The 26,223-nt window shown below is 40.9% G+C and overlaps 1 protein-coding gene across 12 annotated transcripts in view; it reads right to left on the bottom strand.

Annotated features, from left to right (window-relative positions):
* ablim2 (actin binding LIM protein family, member 2) overlaps positions 1-26,223 on the bottom strand; it is a 128,023-nt gene that overhangs the window by 6,235 nt on the left and 95,565 nt on the right. For 6 of the 12 annotated variants that reach the window (XM_030722549.1, XM_030722548.1, XM_030722551.1 and 3 more), the window contains 10 exons: positions 22,729-22,846; positions 17,142-17,429; positions 10,583-10,690; positions 8,365-8,418; positions 5,909-5,946; positions 5,617-5,722; positions 5,462-5,520; positions 1,453-1,513; positions 250-257; positions 51-131 (listed from right to left, as the gene is read on the bottom strand). In XM_030722549.1, coding sequence (XP_030578409.1) covers positions 51-131; positions 250-257; positions 1,453-1,513; positions 5,462-5,520; positions 5,617-5,722; positions 5,909-5,946; positions 8,365-8,418; positions 10,583-10,690; positions 17,142-17,429; positions 22,729-22,846 — 921 coding nt within the window. Of the gene's footprint in view, positions 1-50; positions 132-249; positions 258-1,452; positions 1,514-5,461; positions 5,521-5,616; positions 5,723-5,908; positions 5,947-8,364; positions 8,419-10,582; positions 10,691-16,409; positions 16,482-17,141; positions 17,430-22,728; positions 22,847-26,223 lie in introns of all 12 variants that reach the window. The other 6 variants (XM_030722557.1, XM_030722558.1, XM_030722560.1 and 3 more) reach the window with 4 other exon arrangements.

The raw sequence follows: 26,223 nt of genomic DNA, 5'->3' as shown, positions 1-26,223 counted from the left end.
TGTGGGAAGAGGGGGGAAACAACAGAAAGGAGAGGAAGATTAGAGCTCACCTCCAGTCTGGTGCGGTCTACGTCTCTGGGAAGTTTCACTTTCACTCTATGCGTCACTGCCAGCATTTCATAAGGGTAGACCTGGCACACATAGTAAGCATTGTGGGAGATTTATTAGGGAATAAAATTATGATCCAATGTCCTAACAAAGCTGCCAAGAATATGGAAGTATATTTGCAAAGTAGGAGCAAACTTTTACCTTGTACTCTGAGGAGGGAAAAGAGAGAGACAGAAGGTATTACTCTGGTGGAACAATTAGCTTTTATTTGAATTGCAAAACTATTATAAAAACTGGCATAATTGAGCTTGAAAATAAATGACACTGTGGACCCAAATCTCTTCAAAAAATATTGGGTTTCAAAGGCGTCAAAAAGCATTAGAAACGGCTGTTCTTCTCATACACACAGACACACACGCACATGTAAACACACAGCAATAATCTTCGAGCTGGAAAAATGACATCATCTTTCCTCATTCTTACCTCTAGTAATCTGATCTGGGGCCAAAGCACCAGGGCTCTGCATGCTTGATCACAACATACCGTACCAGTCAAAAGTTTGGACACACGTGTGTCCAAACTTTTGACTGGTACTGTACATATTTAACAAACCAATAACAGAAAAATATATTGCATCCTCAGATCCATTGTCACTACTGCTAGCACTGACTAATCCTGATCCTGTTAATTCAAATAAAAATAACAAAAACAACTTCCCATGACTGGCCAAGTGTATAATATGATGTACAAGCATTCACTGTGTTGGTTGATATGCAACTACAACAACCAAACACATGCATATACAAGAGAACAGCTTTTGAACAGCTGTCCTCTGTAGTGACCACTATGTATGAAAGGGATATACACCACTTATACTCCACTTAAACACATTACTGTGGTTCCCCAAACTCAGGGCTTAGACAGTAACAGGATATTACATTTGTGGTTATCGATGGACTTTCTGAAGCTACCAACAGAGACCAAGAGACACCTTGGTATTTTCCATGGTGATGCTAGGCTAGCCCTAGACTGCAAACAGGATGTTGGCCTGTAGCTTGGTCAGCATTAACAAGGTAAGAGGGCTGTCATACTACTAGTCCCTTGCACTAGTCCCAAAGGTAGCGCCGGTAAAATGGCTGCATGACCTCAGACACCTGTCCTCCCTGTTTGTGTTTGTCTCTATGTTTGTATTTCTTGGATGGGTGTTCTGTTAACTGTAATTTCCCCATTGTGGGACTAATAAAGGTATTCGTATTCATATTCGTATGACAGTCTTAGTCAGTATGCCATCACTGTATGGTAGAAAAATACACCTAAAGACAGCAGTGTAACATACAATGCTGTAATGTTAGTGTTTTCCTCATACAACTTTTATAAACTTAGATGAGAGCTGACCACTCTCACCTCTCATGCCACCCCAGCTCTGGGAGTCTGGATCCACTTCATCCTCCATCATCTCAGCAGTCTGCAGGAACACACAAATTAAACACACAGTTAGACCGTAATTCCGATATTCTGCATCATTCCGCCAAGACCAGTGCTGGTCTTTATCAAAGGAAGGGTTCATCTGAAAGCCTTTTAGTAAAAACTTTTGCTTTGATTCATCACATTATTTCATACTTAGCAATGGGAAGTGAATGTGGCACTTCTAAGAGTGATTTTGTGCTGCTTTGTTCAGAAAGACTGAAAAGGCAACTGATGAGCCAAGGACAGCTGATATTGTAAAGTCTCTGTTGTTTTTGCAGTAACCCATTTTTAGTGTTAAAATCAAGTAAGTAAAAAAAAAACAAAAACATTTCTGAAGATGAATCAGAATTCTGCTAGTTCCCAAGCCTTTAACAAGCTGATCTCCCACAGACATTGATAACCAATATAAATAAACTTGAACTGGTAACTCCAGTTCAAGTTTATTTATATTGGTTGAACTGGTAACCAATATAAATAAACTTGAACTGGTAACTCCAACAAGCTAAGGACAAGGTTTTGACTCAAAAGGTTACCAGCCTGATCCCACTGGGATGTACTGTAACAAGCCTAATCTATCAGCATCAGCAGTGTCTTGGTACCAGACATCAAAGGTCCCAAGTGTCATGGTCCCTGGGTCTTGGACACAGGGCTTTGAGTTTCGAGTTTCATGATTTATGCTTTTAGATTGGAGATGTGATTCATGTCCACATTCTTGTCTTCTGCTCTTTTGCCTCGATGACACCATTTGGATTGTCAGAGATTCACTGTCCCAGCTTCACAGCTTTCCTGTTCCTCGAGGAGGTTCTCGCCATTGGCGCCTTTCACCTCAGCCAGAGTGAATGAGATAGAGTTTTTCTCCTGTGCTCTTGCTGAGCCAGTAAAAATCAAAATAGATACTCTTGTTCTTGCTGCCAAGGGTAGCATAACCAGTTCTTAGGTTTAGGGGGCAATTAGTTTTTCATAGAAGGCTAGGTAAGTTTGGATAACTTTTTTCCCTTAATAAATGAAGTTATCAATTAAAAATTGCATTTTTTATTTACTTAGGTTGTCTTTGTCTGATTTTAAAATTTGTTTGATGATCTGAAACATGGGCAGCATGGAGGTTAGCCTTCTTGCTTCACAGCAAGAAGGTTTGAGTTTGGGTTTGAATCCACCATCTGACCAGGGCCTTTCAGTGTGGAGTTTTCATGTTCTCCCCATGTTTGCATGGGTTTTCTCCAAGTACTCCAGTCCCCCACCACAGTCCAAAGACATGCAGTTAGTGGGGTTACATTGATTGGTGATTCAAAAATTGCCCAAAGGTGCAAATGGTAGTCTGTCTCTCTGTGTTAGCTCTGTGACAATCTGGTGACCTGTGCTGGAGGACCTGAAATATTTCAGTGTGGCAAATATGCAAAAAAACTAAAGAATGAGGTAAATACTTTTTACCTACTCCTACTCCACCTAAAGAACACCTCCAGGGTACGAGTTTAGCTCAGTGGATGAGCAGGTGTCCCTACTGTATGTCTAAATGCAGCAATCCAGGTTTGAGTCCAACCTGTGGCCCTCTGCTACATGTCTTCCCTTGTTCTCTCTCTCCCCTGTGCTTACGTCACTGCTGCTACTGAATAAAGGCAAAAAGCCCAAAAATAAAAATAAAACTTTATACCTCCTGCCTGGGCTACTGCAATAATGTCCTGTTTGGTCTACCTAACAAACCTAACTCCCAATGTTATGAACCTCCACTGGCTCCAGGTCAAGTTCCATATCTCCTATAAAATCCTTCTCCTCATCTACAAACTTTGCTCTTCAGTGCTTATTGGACCTCCTCAGACTCTGAATTCCTTAGTTAAAGGTTTACTTGCCATCTCCCACACGAGATGCGGTCCTTCAGGGACAGAGCCTTCACTGCTGCTGCCCCCACTCATGCACCCTTCTGAGACCTGAGACATGCTACAGTATCTTTGGACACAAGCAGTTGAAATTTCACCCATTAAATAAGGTATTTGGTCTTTGACTTTTTTCTCTGTGTAATGTGATCTTGGTTTCCTTGAAAGATGGTATAAATCTAAGTTATTTTTATTATTAACACCCAAGGATGATGGCAGTAAGTCTCTATTCACTGTTCAACACTGAGCAAACTATTGTGAATACTTTCAGAGTAATGAATGGACAAAGGGTTGATTTGGAGAAACTTAGACGACAGCTAGCATGGCTCTTTGTAAGCTGCAGCAGTGCAGTTTCATTCTATTTTGATTTTATATAGACAATAAGTTAGCTTTCATTCTGCTTGCAAAAAATGTTTTTTAGCATAATGTGATAAACTGTGCCCTCATATTATTTCCACAGAAAAAAAAGTATATTTAAAAGACTCTAATTCACTTCATTATACTTGCAGCACACTAAATCCACCATGTCAGCAGATTAAAAAGTAGATCAATATACTTTGTACCACAACTCTGTTGTGGCTCTTGTACATTCATTTCCTCTTCTGCTCTGTTTTGTCTGCCTGTCCTCTATCCATCAACAAACAACATTGCATCAGTAGCTCATAGACTAAATACCCCAATGTCCTAAATAAACCAGAAAACCAGACCCCTGCTTGTGTGGAGTGTTTGGTACTGACTGACCCATTGAAATCTGATACCAAAACTCTGAGAAAAGGGAGGTTGCTTTGTAAGATTATTTAAGTATGTAAATTGTTTAAATACTACTCTGAGGTTTCCTGTGTTGATTAGTAGTGAGTGGTAGGCTGTACATGCTGGAAAGTGTTGATTTGATAGAGCCATGGTGTGATCACTCGAAGATGGAGTCCCATTTAAATACTGTAACAGTGGGAGAAATCCTCAATGAGAAACAGCATCAGCTCATGGTTTTACTGAGAAAGGCTGTCAGATCCAGACTTTTGATGATATAATGGTCCACTATAATGGTCAAACTACAGTAAAAATAAGATGTCAGCCTACTTGCAACTAAAAGCACTTGATGGTGGTGATTTTATTTAATTTTTTTGCACTTGGTGACTGATCGCAAGCAGTTGTGGCGACTCCAAGGTGAGGTGAATGCACAGGTAACCTGGTGGAAGGCAACCTGCCTCCAAACAACTGTGCTCCAACTTGAACTGACTACAGTCACTCTCAGACAGATTTGCAAAGTATTGAAAACAACTGCTGTCTAATTTCTAAACAGACAGATTGCAAAAATGTTGCAAGATAATCTGAATCAGTCTGTGCCACTGAGGACAACTTGTCTGTTATGCATCTCTTTGCAATAGGGAACTTGACTCAACTGGTTGTACTCTCAATATATATTTCTCCGTAAAAGCAAGTTTGCTGAGCGTGTATGTCATTTTGCAGTTACTATTCACACCACTATTTGTGGAGGAATTTTTGTTTCAGTTTCTGTGTCTGGCTGAATATAAGTAGTTAACGTGAATTTCTGTGTATGAAAATGGCAGAATATTTGCAACATACAGCAACAAACTTGTGATTTTCCTGACAATTTATCACAGTTAATTAATTATCACAAACAGATTGCAGACATTTATTGCCACCTTGATACACCAAAATTGCTTTGAAGACTGCAACTGACCTGGACCCCATTTCTGAAGCAACCATTTCAAAGGCAACAAGATTGCAAGTTTATTGCACATGGTCATGATAATTCTGGTTGCGTACCAGTCTCCAACAACTGTTTTCCTTAGTGTTACTGAAGCATTAATCAAGCACCAAACCATGGCGAGGTCATTTTGGAGGTAGGCACATGCATTATCCATTTAAGATTCCATGTTCAATGAAGTTTCCAATGACAAAAGGTTTCAGTAAGACAGGTCCTGTCAAAATGTTGAGCTGGACCTTGTTACACACTTTTGAAATAAAATCTTTGGCTGACCTGCTGAAGATCTGAGATTGCTTAAAGTGCATCTTGATGCCCTTCTATATTTTGCATTGGCACAAAAAAATCTCACCTTGTAGATGCCATTTCTTCCATAGCCAGGTAAAGACGCAGACTTATTGTAGGGGAAATCTTGAAGACAAAAAAAAAAAAAAAGCAAAGACATTTATTTTCATTTTATGCTATCTATTGTTCCTTACCTGTCTGAGCTTGTGAATAGTTACGCACTTGGTTGGGAAGTGTCAGTGGGCAGACTGCAGGTTGATTTGCGGGGGTCCATGTCTTCTGGACCCATCTGTCCATCAATCTCACTCTTCAGTATCATCCAACTCCTCTACAAAGAGAAAGTGAGAGACAGTGAGAAAGCGACAGAAAGATGGAAAGAGGTGATAGATGACAGCAAAGTATGAGTTAGTAAATTAGTGAATGGATGTACAGTATTTGTAAAGTTTAAGAAAATGACTTGAAAAGAGACAAACAGGGAGAGACAGATAAAGACACAAACTACATATAGACCCACCTTGCTATCCTCACCATCCTGCCAGGATGTTCTAGAAGCTGAAAAATAGTCAGATGTTACATTATGTCACACTTAATGTGCTGGATTATCTCCCTCTCAGCTCCCCTGGGCTGCACTATTAACACTATTATAAAATTCCCCTGGACCAGCACAACATCATCAACTACAGGCACCATCCATAGGGAGCTCCACAAGCAAAGTGGTAAAAAGTTGAGTAAAAAGTAGGTACTGTAGCAACCATTCACATTTGAATCAAAACTTTAACTAAAGGGTTGCACTATACACTGTGGGAGCTTGACTTGGTCATAGAGAAATCTCAGCATCTACAAGCCAAAGTAAAAGTTGTGCCTTTTGAAAAATTGTTGGCTGGAATCAGTGAGCCACAACTTTTACTTTGGAAGCAAACATTATTATTATTATTTCCTGTTTCCTGTTTTACTACTGCTGAGCTAGCTAGTGTTTGTATAAAAATTTGATGCGTTCCATCTGAACTGTGGATTACCATGGGAAGCTGTTAGTGACCATGGTAATAACAAGGTTTTTGCTGCAGAAACCTCTTTGAGACAGATTTGACCGATTTTGGTTGCAAGCATCAGGGTCATGCATCCACTTGCCAATAATTACTGTATATTTTCGGGTTTGTCTAGCCAAGATCAATTTAACCTTAAACTGTGTTTATAGCAGCTTTGTTGTAAACTTACTGTTTTTGTGTGGAACTAAATTTTATTTTTGACATATCTTCAACATATTATTTATTATCAGTGATGTTAAGTGCGTTGGTATGCATGATAATATATAGAACTTTAAAGACAAATAACGTGGACCCAATTCCCACAAAGTAGGTGTAGCCCACGGAAAAGGAACTTAAGTTTAAACCGTCTATATGTCTAAAGGGAGTATTTTTGTGACAAGAGGTAAAAGGAGGTGTTTTTCTTTTTTTGGCAGACAGTACACTTAGTCAGTGACCTAATGTCTTTTTGACTGCTTACAATCTGGCTGACGAAAGCCAGCTAGAAAATCTGCTGGCCATACGCAGTTGATTTCCATGTCACTGTTTTTTGTTGATAATGATAATAATATCCTTTGGGACAGAGGTGACAAAAGCTCCTTGGAGTCCCGAATTCATGCATGATGATCTTCTTGAGGTATACAACATAGTCTACAGTAACTGAATCAAGACCAAAAACCATCATTTAGAGAAACAAAACAGTGTTCAGCACAACACTAACACCACCACCACACAATGTGATTTATGCATCTGGCCATTCACAGTGTCCACAAATGAAACAAACTAATGAACTGTTGGGATAAGTGCAGACATACATGAACGGGATGAGTAAAAGACACCCATGGGCCCAAATCCTAAAAAGTTCAACTTCCTTCATAGTCTGGATTATTAAGATCAATCATGTGCCAATTTGTAAAAAATAAATTATGCACTTGTGTAATGATGTTACCTCCAGACCCCAAACGGAGAGCAAATCTGCCTTATACTGTCTTATCATTAGCTTGAGCATCGTAAACACAGAAAGATTCATAGATCTTCTTTCTGTAAATGTGGATAAAGGTTTTCTTGGAAGTTACTAGTAATTAATATATTCAATCATTTAGGTGTTGCTATTGCCACTGGTTAAAATGATATGGTTCTTTAAAATCCTCTGCTAAGTGATTTCTATAACAGTGAACACAAACTCATAGAAGTCAAGAAATTTTACGCAAACATATTAACTATTTTGAAAAGGTGGCTAACGTAGAGAGGGACATGAAATTACTAATTTCTTCTCAAAGGAATAAAAAGTGACAGAATAGTGGAGAAAGACATTCAAACTATACAAAAATGACAAAATGATCATAAATCATACATTTCATATGCTGTTCGATATTTCAGCAAGAATTTTAATTGTTGCCATCACAAGTGCTGAATGCATTGGTTTGAACATACTGCTTGGATTACAGTAATTCTCTAGGACTGATGGCAGTATTTTGCATCTGATAAGCCAAAAGATGCCCCATCCAAACCAATCTTCCTATATACACAATATTTAATCCTTGAATAGGGCAACAAAGACAAAAATTGGTGTAACACAGCCTTGAACAGTAGAAGACTTATATCATAAACCTAGATCATCTGCTCTCAGAGAAGGGCCATACAGTTGGTACCATCATGTAAACTCATACCTATAATGTTTGGATTATAAACTTATTTTGTTGTTAAATTGTTATAACATTGCCCACCAATTGTTCAACCGTCATGGATTGTGCACCAAGGATGAGTGAAGTACTCGTACACCAGCTCTATGCATGTAGATCCCTAGAGTCTATTAAATGAGTGTATGCCTTAGGACACAAAGGAGGAGAACTGAATGAATGACATGACTGACAGGCAACATGCAACAAATCGTGCAAAGAACAGACATGAGAAGGAAGAAGTGTGTTAAGGAGGACGTGGACTGTACCATGCTGTTTGTAGATGGGAGGTTTTCTATAGATATTATCTTTGACCATAGTATCTGAAGATGGGAACAGAGCAGAAGAAAGAAAATCAAAGAAGCCAACATGGGCAGGGGAGAGAAAGAAAGAGAGAATGGAGAAAAGAAGCATGAGTTAGCAGTTATTGCGGGATGAGATATATTGAAGAAGTGAACGGGGGAACAGTAAAGGTGATCCAACACAAATTATTTGTCATTTTCATTATGGCACCTCAGAAAAGCAACATTTTTAATAGAGTTCATGCAACACAATCAAAATACATCAATTTGTTTGTCTTTTTTTGGGCATTTTTACAGCTTTATTTGACAGATCGCAGTGGAGAGAGACAGGAAAGCGGGATGAGAGAAATGGGGTAAGACACGGTAAATGGTGACAGGTCAGGACTCAAACCTGCACCACCACTACATAGCATATATGGTCACCTGCTCAAACACTGAGCCACCCTGGCGCCCGATTTATTAGTCATTGTTGAAGGGGAATTGGAGGTCATTTGATGCAGAACAACTGAGTAACACCAAAAGAATAAAATCAGTAACCAGTGATCCTCAGGCATCAAAAGGTCAACTTGTATTATTAGAGAATATCAAATTAAATAATTCATCAAGTGCAACTAATAACATAAACATCAACAATTAAAAAAAAGTTGAAGGTTTACTCAAGTCTTGTTGGAAATACTCTAGATAAAGTACCTCTGGAGAATAATGGGGGCTGTATGTTGTCCTCTAAAGCCAATTAAATCTATCTTAGTGTCAGTGAACCTGTCTAGACTCCTGATGGAGATGCTTAGTAACAACTGTCACACATTAAGCCACAGCAGAAACATGACTCACAATAAAGCAATAGATGTGGGTCACTTCTTGGGATTGTTTCAGTGCCTGCGAGGATTTGAAACAATATCCATATAAAAGCAATAAGGACAATGGCTATGAAACCCATTACATGGATACTTGTTTTTTTCACTTGCTTCCAACATGAGAGGGGTTCCCCCTTCTCTGTGACTGACACTGTAATTGATAATGGAAACAGTATGTTCCTATTTCACTCTTTGCGAAACTGAAAGCAGAGAAGACAGCAGAGTCAAATGTCACTTCTTGTTGAAACACATTGTAAATTTAATTCTAAATCTTGTGTCAGATAATTTCTCTGTCAAAGAGCAATTGCTTTGATATAGTAAGGACAGTGGGAATGTGAATAAACCCAAACTGGAAGAACTGAAACTGAAAGTCGAACAGAACATAAACCAAAACCAGTACATAAGAAGTCACGTGCTATAATATTCTGTATGAAACATGATTAACCCATGGAGTTTATATTTAGTGTCTCTTTTATGTGTAAAAAGTATCCCTGAGGCCCTGCCAATGTTACCTATGAATGATTTAAGAAAACTATCTGGTACTCAAGATTTCCTCTTAGGTAAAAGCAAAATTTCTTCTTCTGCTATGGATTTAATTGTAAATGGATGGATTTAAATGGAAATAGTTGTAAATGAAACTTACCCTGCAACTGGAGCAGAAGACGTAGCTTTATATAGTGTACTGAATTACATGAGGCATTCATCAAGGTGAACTGGCCATTTGGAACCCAATTGCTAAATCCAAAATTCAACACTTATTCAGATAAGCCCCATGGCCAAATGTAAGAGCCAAAGGACATAAATAATCAAGTGTTTTTGTACAAAAGTCTGTGTGTTTGAGATTTTTTTATGCAGATTACTTGAAATAAATTGCCCAAATTAATTTCCTTTCAAAACACACACACACAAAAATAAAAAGAAGACAAACCAAACTCCTAAACTGGCTGACCTCCAATGGTTGAAGTGTTAACCTTGCTGCAGTTATGGAAAACAATAGTGTGGGCAGTAAACCCAACCTCACTGCTGTGTGGGGATGAGATGCAACAGAAACTTTTAACTTTTAATAACAGGATGTTAGTCAAACAGTGCTTTTCAGCTTGGTGATAAGATATTGTTAGGTAAACCAATGTAAACATTTGTAATGAATCATTATTTGCTCAACACACTGGCAACTGGTATTTACAGCAGTTATAGTTTTGTTTGATCATAATTCTATAACGTACCTTGTAATTAACTTGCACATCAGTTATGATAATCTATTTTTAAAAATGTAAAGATGTTGTGAAAATTACGAGCTGAGCTGAGAGCCAAGCGTTCCCATTATGGCCTACCTGGTATGTGGAAATGCCGGGGAGCAGCCACGTATGTAGAAGTAGATGAGGGGGATTTGCCATCGGAATAGGTGGATAAGCTGGGGGTACTCCGACCACTTTCACTACCTCCAAACGAGGATGCAAGTGGGATGTCATTGAGTATGGAAGGCAAAGAGGAAAGGGTTTGGGAGAAAAAAAAGGGTGGGGGGGGGGGGGGGGGGGGGGGGGGGGGGCAAAAAGGATGTGTTATGGTAAGGTTACTTGTAAAGCTCAAATATGCAGCTGTGATTATAATACCTTATCCAGTGACTTGATAACCCAGCCATTTACTGTATCTGTATTTATTTACTTAAATTATAGCGTGAATAATCAAATTTTGGTGGAATGTTCTTTGGGTCTGATGGATTGTTAAGTGATGAGATTGTTACATTTTCCCATGAAGTGTAGTATAGATATTCATGGGGATTCCCAAGAACAAAAAGACATGCCTGAACCACATACCTTCTTTCATTTCAAATGATCACGAAGATGGATAATGTATGTCTTCATTTGAATTATAATTGACCTTGCCATAGCAATAATTTACCTAATGGGAGTGGATGAGCTTTAACTATGCTCTCATCACCTAACACTACATGAGTTCTATTTCATGTCTACATGTCTGGTATGTTCTAAGTGTAACAATGTAAAATGCTTTCATATTTGTGTCCTGCGTATCTACAATCACAACCTGGGCACACCCACTGTTACAACACAGTCAAGCTGGGTGATGGAGTCACTGACAGCCCTGAAGCCAAAAGTAATAACACTCAACATCCAGAGCTTTGAGAAAGAAACCAAGACAGGACTGGGAGTGTGTTGCTGTGTGTACGTGAGAGCATTAGCAGACTGAACACACACTCATCTTCCCTTAGACAGAGGAATTATCGGCAGGGATCTAGATGCAAGTGGATGAGATCACTGTCACACAAGTCTTAGTGATCTGACATGAACACACATTCACCTCATAATAGTGTTAGTAGGGCAGATCCGCCATACAAACATCTGGAGTTAAGACAGGAGGCTCAGAGAGTTTGGGAGGAGATGCATTACAGTTTATCTGAACAGATTACAGAATGACAAAGTCATTATTAAAAAACCAATAACACAAAACAAGGAATAAAATAGGGCTTTGGGATCATTAGCAAGGAATTACATGATTAAAACAAAAACATGCATTATTCAACCTTACAAGGTTCTCTCCTAAAGCTCCATCATCAGTGTCAATTCATTTCAAAACTTTTTTGCTCGTTATAGGCAATTTGCAGAATGAAACATCTGAATAACTTGAGTGTAGCTCACAACAAGTCTTAATGCTACAAACAAACCTCATTAAAACAGAAGTCTGTTGCATAAAGGCAAACAACAGGTACTAGGCCACACCATGCTACATGCCACTACAACTGGAAACCACATTCCAAATTATAACTCAGTTTCCTTGGTCTGTTTAATTTCTGTGTTACCCCTCCTCTCTTTCATCTTCCCTATCAAAGAGTTCCTATCTCAGCCTCTCCACCCTGCCATGAAAAAAAAAAAAAACTGGACCAAGTGCTTGTGATTTTGTGTGCAAAATGTTTCAGTAGAAATTCATGTTGTTTCCCTCTCTACTTCTAAAATCACTCTACATAAGTACTCTTCAAATTGCATCAAACATTAAAACTACTAACCAAAATATTGTGAATATGTTTATCTGTGGCTCTGGAATGATTTCTTTACATTCACATTTGAGCACAACAGGCATTACCTTGTACAGCCTTTTGAACAAAGGGCCATTTGTGATCTTTCCTTGCAACTTGTTGCATGCCCATCATCCATCCATTTTCTTCTGCTTATCCGGGGCCAGGTCGTGGGGGCAGAAGCCTAAGAAGAAAAGCTGAGACCTCTCTCTCCCCACTTAACTCCTGCAGCTCGTCCGGGGGGAACCCAAGGTGTTCCCAGGCTGGCCGAGAAATATAATCTCTCCAGCATGTCCTGGGTCTGCCCCAGGGCCTCCTCCCAGTAGGACATGCCCGGAAAACCTCACCCAAGAGGTGCCCAGAGGGTGGAGACTGATAGGTAAATCAACAGTTTCACTTTCACACTCAGCTGCTTCTTTACTACAACAGACTGGTGCAGCGTCCGCATCACTGCAGACGCAGCCCAATCCGTCTGCCAAGCTCCCACTCTGTTCTCCTGTCACTCGTGAACAAGACGCCTAGATACTTAAATTCCTCCACCTGGGGCAGCAACATGTCCCTGAGCCAGAGTTACCACCCCACCCTTTTCTGGCTGAGGACCATGGCCTCTGACATAGAGGTGCTAATTTTCAGCTGCTTCACACTTGGGTCTGAACCGTCCCACTGCGAGCTGGAGGCCACCACCTGATGAAACCCACAAGACCACATCATCTGCTAAAAGCAGAGTTGAGATTCTGAGGCCACCAAGGCAGAAGACTTCCCCCACTCGGCTGCGCCTAGAAATTCTGTTCATAAAAATTATGAACAGAATCGGTGACAAAGAGCAGCCCTGACTAAGTCAAACATCCACAGGAAACAAGTCCAACTTATTGCCAACAATACGAACCAAGCTCTTGTCGTGGTTTTACGGGGACTGAATAGCGCACAATGGGACAGACAACCCATACTCCCACAGCAACCCCCACAGGATAGCCCGAGGGCCACGATCAAATGCCTTGAAGAGCTGGTCTAGCGTTCCGTGACCAGGACCAAATCCACATTGTTCCTCTTGAATCCAAGGTTTGACAAATGGACAGACCCACCTTTCCAGCACCCAGGCATAAACCTTACTATGGAGGCTGAGGCGTGTGATCCCCCAATAGTTGGAGCACACCCGCCAGTCTCCCCTCTTAAAGGGTGGCTGTAGCTCAGTAGGTAGAGCAGGTCACCTACTGATCGGAAGGTCAGCGGTTCGAATCCTGGCTACTCCGGCTACATGCCAATGTATCCTTGGGCAAGATACTTAACCCTAAGTTGCTCTCCGACCGTTCTGTCGGAGTATGAATGCGTGTAAATGCTAGTTAATTAAAAAAGCACTTAGCTTAATTAATGATGGAAGTGCTTGTATGAATGGGAGTGCATGGGTGAATGCAAACAGGTTGTATAAGCGCTTTGAGTGCTCTGATTGAGTAGAAAAGCGCTATATAAGAACTAGTCCATTTACCATTTACCATTTAAAGATGGAGACTACCCCAGTCTGCCAATCCAGTGGCACCATCCCAGATCTTCATGTGATGTTGCAGAGGCATGGCAACCAAGACAGCCCTACAACATCCAGAGCCTTCAGGAACTCAGGGCGAATTCTGTCCACCCCAGAGGCCCTGCCACCAAGGAGTTCTTTAACCACCTCAGGGCAAGTCACCCCCCTCATCCCTGGACTCTGCTTCCACTACAGAAGGCGTGTCAGTGGGATTAAGGAGGTCCTCGAAGTATTCCTTCCACCACCTTACTATAGCCTCAGTTGGAGTCAGCAGCGCCACACCCTCACTATAGATTATGTGAGTAGAGCACTGTTTTCCCCTCCTGAGTCGCCAGAATCACTTCAAGGCCATCCAAAAGTTTTTTTCCATGGCCTCACCGAACTCCTCCCACACCCAAGTTTTTGCTTAGGACGCCACCCAAACTGCATTCCGCTTGCACCTGGCAGCTGCCTCCGGAGTCCCACAGGCTAATCAAGCCTGATAGGACTCCTTCTTCAGCTTGATGGCTCCCTTCACCTCTGGTGACCACCATCTGGTTTGGGAATTACCACCACAACAGGCACCAAAGACCTTGCAGCCACAGCTCTGAGCAGCAGCCTCAACAATGGAGGTGTGGGACATGGTCCATTCGGACTCAATCTCCACAGCCTTCCTCAGAATGGTGTCAATATTCTGCCTGAGGTGGGAGTTTAAGATTTCATGGCCTGCGGCCTCTGCCAGGGGTTCCAAACGCAACCTCACAATACTTATAGGTGTGCCTCACCATCTGATCTAACTCACCACCAGGTGGTTATCAGTTGACAGCTCAGCTCCTCTCTTCACTGAAGTGTCCAGAACATACAGCCACAGATCTGATAATACAATTGCAAAAATTGATTATCAACCTGCGACCTAGGGTGTCCTGGTCCCACATGCACTTATGGAGATCCTTATGCTATGGACAAACTGTGGTTTGCACAGAAGTCCAATAACAAAACAGCATTCGGGTTCAGATCAGGCAGACTGTTCAGGAAGCAAGCCGAGGGTATACAAGAATACCCACCCACTGCCTCTCACTGAGGGCAACTCCAGCCTGGAACAGAGTCCAGCCCCTCTCCAGAAGCCCAGGTTCGTTGAGGTGAGCCCAACTATATCTAGCTGGTATCTCTCAACCTCATGCACTGGCTCAGGCTCATTCCCCACCAAAGAGGTGACATTCCATGTCCCAGTAGCCAGTCTCAATAGCCAGGGTTTGGTCTGCCAGTGCCTCCACCCTTGGCCACCACCCAACACACATTGCACCCAACCCCTATGCAACCTACCTATGCCCTTCAGTTATCAGTAAACTAGGCTCTCTCTCTGACGGTGCTAAATTGAGAAATATCACAGGACAAGTCATGATGATATTTTATAAGTTGAACTTAATATTAAGAAATCAGTTTTCTCAAGCTTAAGTTTATAGATGAGCTGCTAATGAAAAATATTAGCAGCTTCATTATCTATCTTGTTCATTTTTAACCACTAATGTATGCCAATATGGATATGCTCATAACACTAAATTAAATACAACAGACAAAAGTAGTGCAAGGCACAAGTAGACAACATTGCTAACATCAATTTTAATGCCCAGAAAACATTATGGGATTAAAGTGGAGCAGGTACAGTAGGTCGACATTGAAACAGGAAGTTGAGTGGTAAAGAGTGATTGATGTATATCAACTTAGCACAAAAAGTAAGGAAATTTGTGTTTGGTAGATTATTTCTTTGTTATAAAAATGCTTCGTGGCAATAAACTTTGTAAACCCTGTTTCCTCTAAATGGTGCCATATATTTAAGGAAAATGAATTTGTGGGTTGAGCAGCAGAGTTTAGTATGTGGGTTACCCCCATGAAAAACTTCCCAAATCTTCTCAGCCAAAGCCAAACAATTTAGTCTGCTATTGACTCTTGTTTGGTGTCATTTATTGGAATGTATGATTCAAGTCTGAGAAAACAAGACATATTGGCATTATTCATTTAACAAACTGGAAACTGAGCAGCATGCGGAAGAGCGATACACAGTCACAACAGCCTAGCACCTCCTCCTCATGCTGATCACCAGCTTGGTCACAAAGTGCTGTGCGATGGCATCGCATTCTTCAATCACCAATCATCCAGTGAAAACAAAGAAAAGTTTTCACAGGACTATGCAGTCCTATGATAACTTTACTTTTTCAAGACTGTAGCTGGAGATAAGCAATTACATGTTTTTTTGAAATACAACAGACTTCTCTAATGATTCTGTGCTAGAAATTTTCCTTTTATCAATCATCAAAATAGAAAACCTGCATACTCTTCTAGAGTCATATCAAATATACAAGCAGATAAGTTCCTCTTAAAGATTGTGTCAGATGTATCAGGCTCACAAACAGGTCTACAAGGAGTTAAACCATGCACAACAATGACCACGTTCACAGACACAAGTGGAGAGAGAAAGCAAAATGAGAAAATGGAGTGGTCCTAGAAATGTACCTTGGCACACCCCATGAAACCCGACAACACCACAATATCAGAACACAACATCACAAAACCTGCTATCCATTCCACTACAAGGAGGGGAAACACAGAAAACGTAAACTACTATTGTTTTTACCGTTAGGTGGAGGTAAACTGAGATGCAGGGATGTCCTAGGTTTAGGGTCAGGTAGGGGGTCCTGTTTGAACCCTGAGGGATGAGGGAGATCAGGGAATAAAGGAAAGGGAACTTGTTGAAAAAGCTCTCTGGCAGGGTTTACATTATGTGAGGGAAATGTGTACAGTACTGGCTTGTGATGTTGACTTCAGGAATGTGTGATGTTGTGAACTGCCTCAGTAGTTTCATGGCTTTAGTTCAAGGAATAATGAAAATAAAGCTTTGTGAATGATCAGACAGTGGTTAAGTTCACAGCAGTTCATACCAGGACAGATGTTCAGCTTCCCATTATGGCTCATGATTCTAAGGTGACTCAAGGCACCCAAAGACACACAGTGAGAGTTTCAAATACATGACTAAATTGGTGGTTAACACATGCCAAGAAAAGTCATTTCATTGGTTGTTTCACAACACTCCATTCTGTAGGACCTTTAATCTCAGTCGAATACAGAGAGGACTGGTTTGCTGCTACTCTGCTCAAAACCAAGAGAATGGTAAAGTTTCCATGCTTCTTTCCATTCATCTTGAAAACCATTTTTTGGAGCACTTTAAAGCCTCTTTTAAATATTTCAATATATAGCTTTTTGGTAGGTTCTATTTATTTTTTTCTTTTCTAAAGTTTTAGCAGCAATGATTCCAGCAAGTAGTCCATTGTCTGCATTAGACAAAGCGTTAGTCCTAATTCTTTGATACCTCTGAAGTAAGGGATGTAGTTGTGCTGCTGCAGCATAGCCAGGGTGGTGGGGTTTAGGTGTAAAGACAAGCCCGCACTACCACCTGTTGGTGTAGGTGAGTACTTGCCACTACTACCACCGCCAATGCTCCCTTCAGCCCCACCAGAATAGTACAAAGGGGGGGAGGACATGTTCCTGGCCCAGGTGGAAGGGTACTTAATGCCACCCATTAGCGCTGGGGGCAAAGGGAGAGAACTGTAGTCACGGGCTTGGCTGCTGTGTCTACCACCAAGGAATATCTCTGGTCCTGGATGTCCAAGCAAATCACAGGAGACATGCACAGTTATAAGATAAAATTAATAGGCTATTAAGTTTCTTTAAAGCCTTTAAATTTTGGGTGAAATTGTCAAAACCGTATACAATAACACCACAAACTTTGATTTTGACTACCTGTCACTCACTGTCATAGGTAAATGAGTAAATGAATATCTATCCATCCATCCATCCATCCATCCATCCATCCATCCATCCATCTATCTTCACCTTCCACATCCTTTCTAGTTCTTCTGTGAGCCCTTAGTATTAATCGAGCTTCACGTGTTCTTTCTTCTTGATGTTGCTATCATGTGGTATTGAACGTCTATCACTACAGCTTTCTTCCTTTGTTTGTCTTCTTGGTTAGCCATCACAAGTTTGTCTGTCTGTATCTGGAAGTCCCACAGGAACTTGGCTCTGTCATTCTCAACCACCCTTGCGGGCGTATTGCATTTTGACCTCAGGGCTTCCAGGTCATACTTGGCACAGATGTTCCTGTATACTATGCCAGCCACTTGGTTGTGGAATTCCATGTATCCCCTGCCTGCTAGCATCTTGCACCCTGCTGTTATGTGCTGGATTGTCTTAAGGGCATCTTGCACAGACTGCACCGGGGTCTTGCCTGGTTTGGTACACCCCAGCCTCTATCGATCGTGTGCTCAGAGCTTCTTCTTGTGCTGCCATGATTAGTGCCTCTGTGCTGTCAGTCCAGCTTTGTCCAGCCACTGGTAAGATTTTTCTATATCAGCTTCTTCTTCCAATATGCCGGTGGTACATGCCGTGCAGAGGCCTGTCCTTCCATGATGGTTCCTGTTCTTGCTCCTCTCTTTCTCAGGTTTCTGCTGTCTGAGGTACTCACTAAGCACATGATCCTTTGTGGCCATCTTTCTGATGTATTCATGGATCTTATTCTAGTGGTTCTGACACGCACTAGTCCTCGGCCTCCTTCCTTCCACTTAGCATACAGTCTCATGGTGCTGGATTTGGGGTGAAACCCTCCATGCATGGTAAGGACCTTTCTTGACTGGCAGGATGTAGGTGTCAATTGCCTGGATATTTTTCTTCCCATTTAGCTGACAAGTATACACACATATATATATATATATATATATATATATATATATATATATATATATATATATATATATATATATATATATAAAAAAACTAGAAGTCAGTGAGGAGATATGGCCTTAAATTTAGGAGAGCAGCCAGAAGCTTTGTGCTGCAAAGAAGATATTTTAATGAAACTTGACTGTCAGATGATAATATGATAAACATATGTAATGACTAGATGAAAAGCCAACAAGAGGGTGGAGGAGGGGTTGAAACAGTAGGCAGTGCTTTAGGGCAGCACGAGTAGCAAAAATAACATGTCACAGGTAGAGATGGAAGAGAGATGTGCACTTTAAACAGACTGCCAAGTCAGGAGGTCATGTTTGGTCTTATATAAGGTGAGTAAAGTATGTTACATGTACAGAATATGACATTGAAGATTCTTTGTATTTGGATTATTTGCCTTATTTTGCTCCTGGAAGGATTTTTGCACTTTGTTTTGACTAGTCTCTGGAGCTTGAAAAAGGCGACTGGACTTCTTTTTGTTTCTTGAAGACGTTTCACCTCTCATCCGAAAGGCTTCTTCAGTTCTCAACCAAAAGGTGGAGAGACCCAGGTATTTAAACCCCTGTGGGCGTAGTCCCCTGGAGGTGGTTATGACCCTCTATTGATCATGTGCGTGAACACATGTGCCCAGGTGTGAAGGGGGCGTGGGTCATATTTAATCAGTGGTTTCAGTTGAAACCAATTTAGGACTCTGCTCCATTGTCTGTGTAGATTCTCAGTTATCCAGGTCATAGTAGTCTCTGGAGCTTGAAAAAGGCGACTGGACTTCTTTTTGTTTCTTGAAGACGTTTCACCTCTCATCCGAAAGGCTTCTTCAGTTCTCAACCAAATGGTGGAGAGACCCAGGTATTTAAACCCCTGTGGGCGTAGTCCCCTGGAGGTGGTTATGACCCTCTATTGATCATGTGCTTGAACACACGTGCCCAGGTGTGAAGGGGGGCGTGGGTCATATTTAATCAGTGGTTTCAGTTGAAACCAATTTAGGACTCCGCTCCATTGTTTCCTGTGGCCTATTGAGGTCACTGGAACAAAGGTGTGAATGGGGGTTGAGACGTCTGGGAAGGGAGCTCAGGACAGCACTGTAAGCGGGGGAAAGTTGGTGACGTAATCCACCTCCTCTGTTCAATGATGGTTGTTCACAGTGGACATAGATGGCTTCTTTCACTCCTCTTTCAAACCATCTGTTTTCCCTGTCCAAAATGTGGACATTGGCATCCTCAAAAGAGTGCCCTTTTTCCTTCAGATGCAGATGTACTGCTGAATCTTGTCCTGTCGAGGTGGCTCTTCTATGTTGTGCCATTCGTTTGTGAAGAGGCTGTTTGGTTTCACCAATGTAGAGGTCCGAGCACTCTTCACTGCACTGAACAGCATACACTACATCGCTGATCTTGTGTTTGGCTGATCTGGGAAGGGAGCTCAGGACAGCACTGTAAGCGGGGGAAAGTTGGTGACGTAATCCACCTCCTCTGTTCAATGATGGTTGTTCACAGTGGACATAGATGGCTTCTTTCACTCCTCTTTCAAACCATCTGTTTTCCCTGTCCAAAATGTGAACATTGGCATCCTCAAAAGAGTGCCCTTTTTCCTTCAGATGCAGATGTACTGCTGAATCTTGTCCTGTCGAGGTGGCTCTTCTATGTTGTGCCATTCGTTTGTAAAGAGGCTGTTTGGTTTCACCAATGTAGAGGTCCGAGCATTCTTCACTGCACTGAACAGCATACACTACATCGCTGATCTTGTGTTTGGCGGGTTTGTCCTTGGGATGAACCAGTTTTTGTCTTAGGGTGTGACTTGGTTTGAAGTATACTGGGATGTCATGCTTGGAGAAAATTCTTCTGAGTTTCTCTGACAAGCCTGACACATATGGGATGACAATGTTGTTCCTCTTGTCCTTCCTATTCTCTGTAGTTTGGGTTTGGCCTTCATTCCTGTGCATCTTAGCTGATTTGATGAAGGCCCAGTTGGGGTAACCGCATGTTTTGAGGGCTTTCTCAATGTGTGTGTGTTCCTTATGCTTCCCTTCTGCCTTAGAGGGAACACTCTCCGCACGGTGTTGTAGGGTCCTGATCACCCCAAGTTTGTGTTCCAGAGGGTGGTGGGAGTCAAAGAGGAGATACTGGTCTGTGTGTGTGGGCTTCCGGTAAACTTCAATGTTGAGGCTTCCATCTTCCTCGATAAGCACCGCACAGTCCAGGAATGGTAACTTGTTATCTCTGGTGTCCTCCCTGGTAAAACGTATGTATTTATCCACTGAGTTAATGTGACGAGTGAAGGCTTCTACTTCTTGGGTTTTGATTTTGACCCAGGTGTCATCTACATATCTGTACCAGTGGCTGGGTCTCTCCACCTTTTGGTTGAGAACTGAAGAAGCCTTTCGGATGAGAGGTGAAACGTCTTCAAGAAACAAAAAGAAGTCCAGTCGCCTTTTTCAAGCTCCAGAGACTACTATGACCTGGATGACTGAGAATCTACACAGACATTTTGTTTTGACTAAGCAATAAAGTAATTTTAGTTTATGTCTGTCTATGTATTTGAGACCAATTCTGGCAATCCTGCCACACTGCATGTAATGACAGACATAGCACAGCTCGAGATGTCTAACTGAATTAGCTTGAAGGCTTTAATTCTTTTTTGACAAAAAAAAAAAGAGAGAAAAAAAATAGGCATCTCCTTCAAGTGATGCTGTTCCTGCAATTTTAAGGTACTTGTACTTTGCGTGATATCTCAGTGTAATTCTGCAAATGCAAGTCTTTTGCTTGTAAAGGAATATGTTATAAACTATACTATGCATTGTGTATTGGAACTTTTATCTGGTGCTGCAGTCACACTAGGGGAAAAAATGGTTGGAAACCATGGAACAATCAAAATTATTGCAACCGTGCGCAACTTGCAATCTTGTTGCCTTTTAAATGGCCTCTTCTAAGATGGGGTCCAAGTCCACAACCATTCAGTAAAATGGAGTCAGTCTGCTATCTGTCTGCAATTGGGTCAAGTTGGGAATTACATACAATCTGTTGCAAATCCGCTGATGTCTATATACACAGTCACATTAAACAGAAATTCACATAACTGCTTACATTCAGAGTCCAGCCAGAACTTCATAGATTTGAAACAGAAAATCAGAAATTCCTCCACAAATAGTGATGTAGTTGCTGCCGGACATCAATTTAACTGCAAAATGACACAGGTACTTGGCAACCTTGCTTTTATGTAGGAAGATAACCAAGAAAAACAGCCATTTATAAATTAGATAGCAATTATTTGCAAATCTTACTGAATCTGTCCGAGTGATTGTAATCTGTCTGAGTTGGATTACTTGGAGATAGTTTGCCTCCCACCAGGTGATCTGTGCAATCACCTTGAAAGTGAACATGGCTGCCTAGCAGTTGAGGGTATTGTATGCATCACCTTAAGGCAACCAGTTGGTTGAAATTGATTGGTAAATGTGAAAACAATTAAATGCACCACTGGTTGTCAGGAGGTTGCCATCCTATTTTCACTCTAGTGCAACTGAGCAATCATTGGTTAGCCAAAATTTATTCATCAGTCTCCTTTGCAAAGGGACCTAAGAGACTGTTTACCTTCATTACTACTGAATTAGAGTTTCTTTTTTCATGTTATTGCATATAAAATCTAACAGATAAGGCAAATTATTTGCTTTTATTTGCCTGTCATATTGTACATTTAATGTTTGTCAATTGTTCACCACTAAAAACTATAACTATTAGAAATACTACAATTTATCACCAAAATTTATTTTTGTGGGTTAGTGTGCTATCAAGCAGTGATCACTGTTTCCCAGGAGCTTTTAGATGATCCAGTGGGACTGTGTAATAAATAGTTGCAGAATTTAATCTGCAGAGGAACATGTAATTCAATTTCTGGTTTTGGTTATGGTCACCAAATGCAAATCTTCAGAAAAGTGACGAATGAATTATCTGTGATATTTGCAGCAGTTGCTTTGTCCTTTATGGTAAATTAAGCCATTGCTCCATTTTATCTCCTGTCTTGTTTACTAATAATTCCCTGTAAAGAAATAATTCAACGGCAAAGTGGATTCATGTAATGGAACTTGGTTTCTGGTTAATGTAAACCATCATTTACACAAACCTCTTGAACTTTTTAGCTTTTTATAAGGCATGGTATGAATTATGGGGTGTTGCTAATACCTGGTCGGCTATAGTTCTGAGGGGAGCGGGATGGTGTATACCGCCCATAACCACCCAAGGAGCTGTTAGAGCTGGGGCTTGAGGGCCTCCGCTGACGAGGTGATTTCTCCCCATCACCCTGAATACACAAAAATACAAGATAAAAAAAGAAAGTACATTATACAGATTCTGAGCAAAATATGGGCAAAGACTCTTTTTCAAAAATATTCTTAATGAGACTGATCAATTACGGTGCACAAGACTCACAAAGGATCTAAGATAATATAATGTCAAGATATCCTCAGGTTGAGCAGAAATGTGCATGCTTATTGTTATGATTACGAGCAGATCTGATTTCAAACAAATGGAGAAAAAATGGTTTGGTTTTTCAAAGTTAGAAAACATCTTGCATGTTCTACTTGAAAATGATTGCGAATGAATATGATTTCATACATATATACACTACTCACAAAAAGTTAGGGATATTTGGCTTTTGGGTGAAATTTCAGGACGAGCTTAAAATGCATTCAAACCTTTACAGGTGAACTTAATGTGACCTTCTCTAAGCTTTTGAATGCACATGTGCAACTGTTAAATGTTTCAGAACTTTTTGTACAAGTTGCTGTTCTCTAACGAGGAGCTTAACGGCAAAGTTCACAACAGGTGTTTGATCCCCGAATCGACCAATAAATGTCTTGGTTCAATTGTTTCAATAAATTGTTTGAGATGAGGAAATCACCAGTGCATCCTTCATGATATGATATCACTGTAGCGAGAACTTTTTACATTTTCCATAAATTTCACCTGAAGCCAAATATCCCTAACTTTTTGTGAGTAGTGTATATACAGAGAGCCCTCGTTATAACGCACTTCACCTCTCGTGGCCTCGCTGTTTCAGGGATTTTTTTAGTGCAGTTTTTTTAATGCTTTTTTTTTTTTTTTTTTTTTTTTAAAACAGTGTATGAACGCGCATCATGTTCTGCGTCCTGATTGGCTGTCAATCAATCTCCTCCGTCCCTCGTCTCTGTCCAGCACAGAATGTGTTCGGCTTGAAAACAGGTTTTGATCTTTGGTTTCCTTCTATAGTACTGTATAATAATTGTAAAAAATAAAGCTGACTACTTCCCGGATTTCGCCTATCGTGGGTGATTTTTGGAACGTAACCCCCGTGATAAACGAGGGTTCACTGTATATATATACACACTTCTGATCAAAATCTTAAGACCAGTTAAAAAAAATGATTTGATTTCATATATATATATATATATATATATATATATATATATATATATATATATATATATATATATATATTAGGGGTGGGACTCGATTAAAAAAATTAATCGAATTAATTACAAGCTTTGTAATTAATTAATCGAAATTAATCGCATTTTAATCGCATTTCAATATTTGACATGAGAAATATTAATTTAAGTTTAGTTGATGAATGAATCAATATACATAAGCTTAAACTTCAAAATTTTGTTTATTTTCCCACCAGTCTACTACACAGACCAATGAAGGGTGGAAGTGCTCCTGTGATAAGCAAACTCCTGAAATTAAAGTTAAGCATCATAACTGGATAGTTTTATTCAACATTAATGTCTCACTTGTTATAGTTGGAAATTAATCATTCTCTCAGCTGTATGCCTTGATGTTGAAATGTGTTATGCTTGTTTTAACAGCTTATTTTGAATTAAAGACTTAAAATTAAACCACAAAAAGGAGAAAAAGTTCGTTCTCCGTTTAACAGCTGCTTTTACACAGCTGTGCTTCGCACTCATGGTTGCTAGGCGACATGAGCTACGCAGAGGTGACGGCAGCTGATATGAAGGCTAGCCGCTCACTTCCGGCCTTTGTGGTGTTCGTGGGCTGCGAAAGACGTGGGCCGGGTCCTTCGCAGGATGCAGCCCCTAATTTGGACATTGTGCGTTGATATAATGTATGCCGGGAACTCGTGCACTGAGAAACGTTCCACGGTGCAAAGTGCGATTAAAATGCGTTAAAATTTTTAACGCGTTAATTTCCCCGTAATTAATTAATCGAAATTAACGCGTTAAAGTCCCACCCCTAATATATATATATATATATATATATATCCATCCATCCATCCATCCATTTTCTTCCGCTTATCCGGGGCCGGGTCGCGGGGGCAGAAGCCTAAGCAGAGAAGCCCAAGCTTCCCTCTCCCCAGCCACCTCCTCCAGCTCATCCGGAGGGACCCCAAGGCGTTCCCAGGCCAGCCGAGATACATAATCTCTCCAGCGTGTCCTGGGTCTACCACGGGGCCTCTTCCCGGTGGGACATGGTGGGATATATATATATATATATATATATATATATATATATATATATACACACACACACACTTCTAAGACCAGTTAAAAAATTGCAAGAATTTGCATTTTGCACTATTGGATCTTAAGAAGGTTCTAAGTAGAGCTTTGCAATGCTAAAAAAAGAAATCAGTGCAAGAGACAAAAACTTTTGAGCATCGACGTTTTTGAAAACTGCATTTACACTCAAACATGATTTTTTCAGCTGATCAAAAGTTTAAGACCATAGCCTTTAAAAGCCAAAAGCTGTGCAAAAATTTGGATTCCATGTCATTTTCTGTCAAGTCTTTACACTGTCAAGACCTCCTGATGGCAAAAGCAAAAAAGTTCACTGACTTTGAACGTGGTAGGATTGTTGAGCTGCATAAGCAAGGCCTCTAACAATGTGCCATCGCTGCAGAGGCTGGACACAGTAAGACAGTCATTTTGCATTTTTTAAATGATCCTGAGGGTTATGGAACAAAAAAGTCAAGTGGTAGACCCAAAAAAATTTCACCAGCGCTGAACCGCAGGATCTGATTGGCTGTCCGTCAAGACACGGGACAATCCTCTACCCAAATTAAGGCCATTACTGGTGCTGACTGCAGCCCAATAAACATCAGATGGCATCTGCGAGGGAAAGGCTTCAGAAACAAAAAACGTCTTCAAAGGCCACGTCTTCTTCAACGCCACAAAATTGCCCGTTTGGACTTTGCAAGGGTGCACCAAACATGGGACACTGAAAGGTGAAAGAAAGTTGTCTTCTCTGATGAGAAAAAAATCAACCTTGATGGTCCTGATGGCTTCCAACGTTACTGGCATGACAAGGAGATCCAAATTGAGATGTTTTCTACATGGCAGAGCGGTTGGGGGGGGGGGTTATTGATTTGGGGTACGTTTTCCTTCAATGGAACAATGGAGCTTCAGGTTGTGCAGGGGCGTCAAACAGCAGCTGGCTATGTGGAGATGTTGCAGCGGGCATCCCTCATGACTGACGGCCCTCGTCTGTGTGGTAATGACTGGGTTGTTCAACAGGATAATGCTGCAGTTCACAATGCCCATCTGACAAAGGACTTCTTCCAGGAGCATAACATCACTCTTTTGAACCATCCTGCATGTTCCACTGATCTAAATCCGATCGAGAACATTTGGGGATGGATGGCAAGGGAAGTTTACAAAAATGGACATCAGTTCCAGGCAG

The sequence above is a fragment of the Archocentrus centrarchus genome (assembly GCF_007364275.1).
Source record: "Archocentrus centrarchus isolate MPI-CPG fArcCen1 chromosome 18 unlocalized genomic scaffold, fArcCen1 scaffold_23_ctg1, whole genome shotgun sequence".
NCBI lineage: Eukaryota > Metazoa > Chordata > Actinopteri > Cichliformes > Cichlidae > Archocentrus > Archocentrus centrarchus.
Note: the sequence above shows the minus strand (reverse complement) of the source record. Positions and strands in the feature narration are given on the sequence as shown.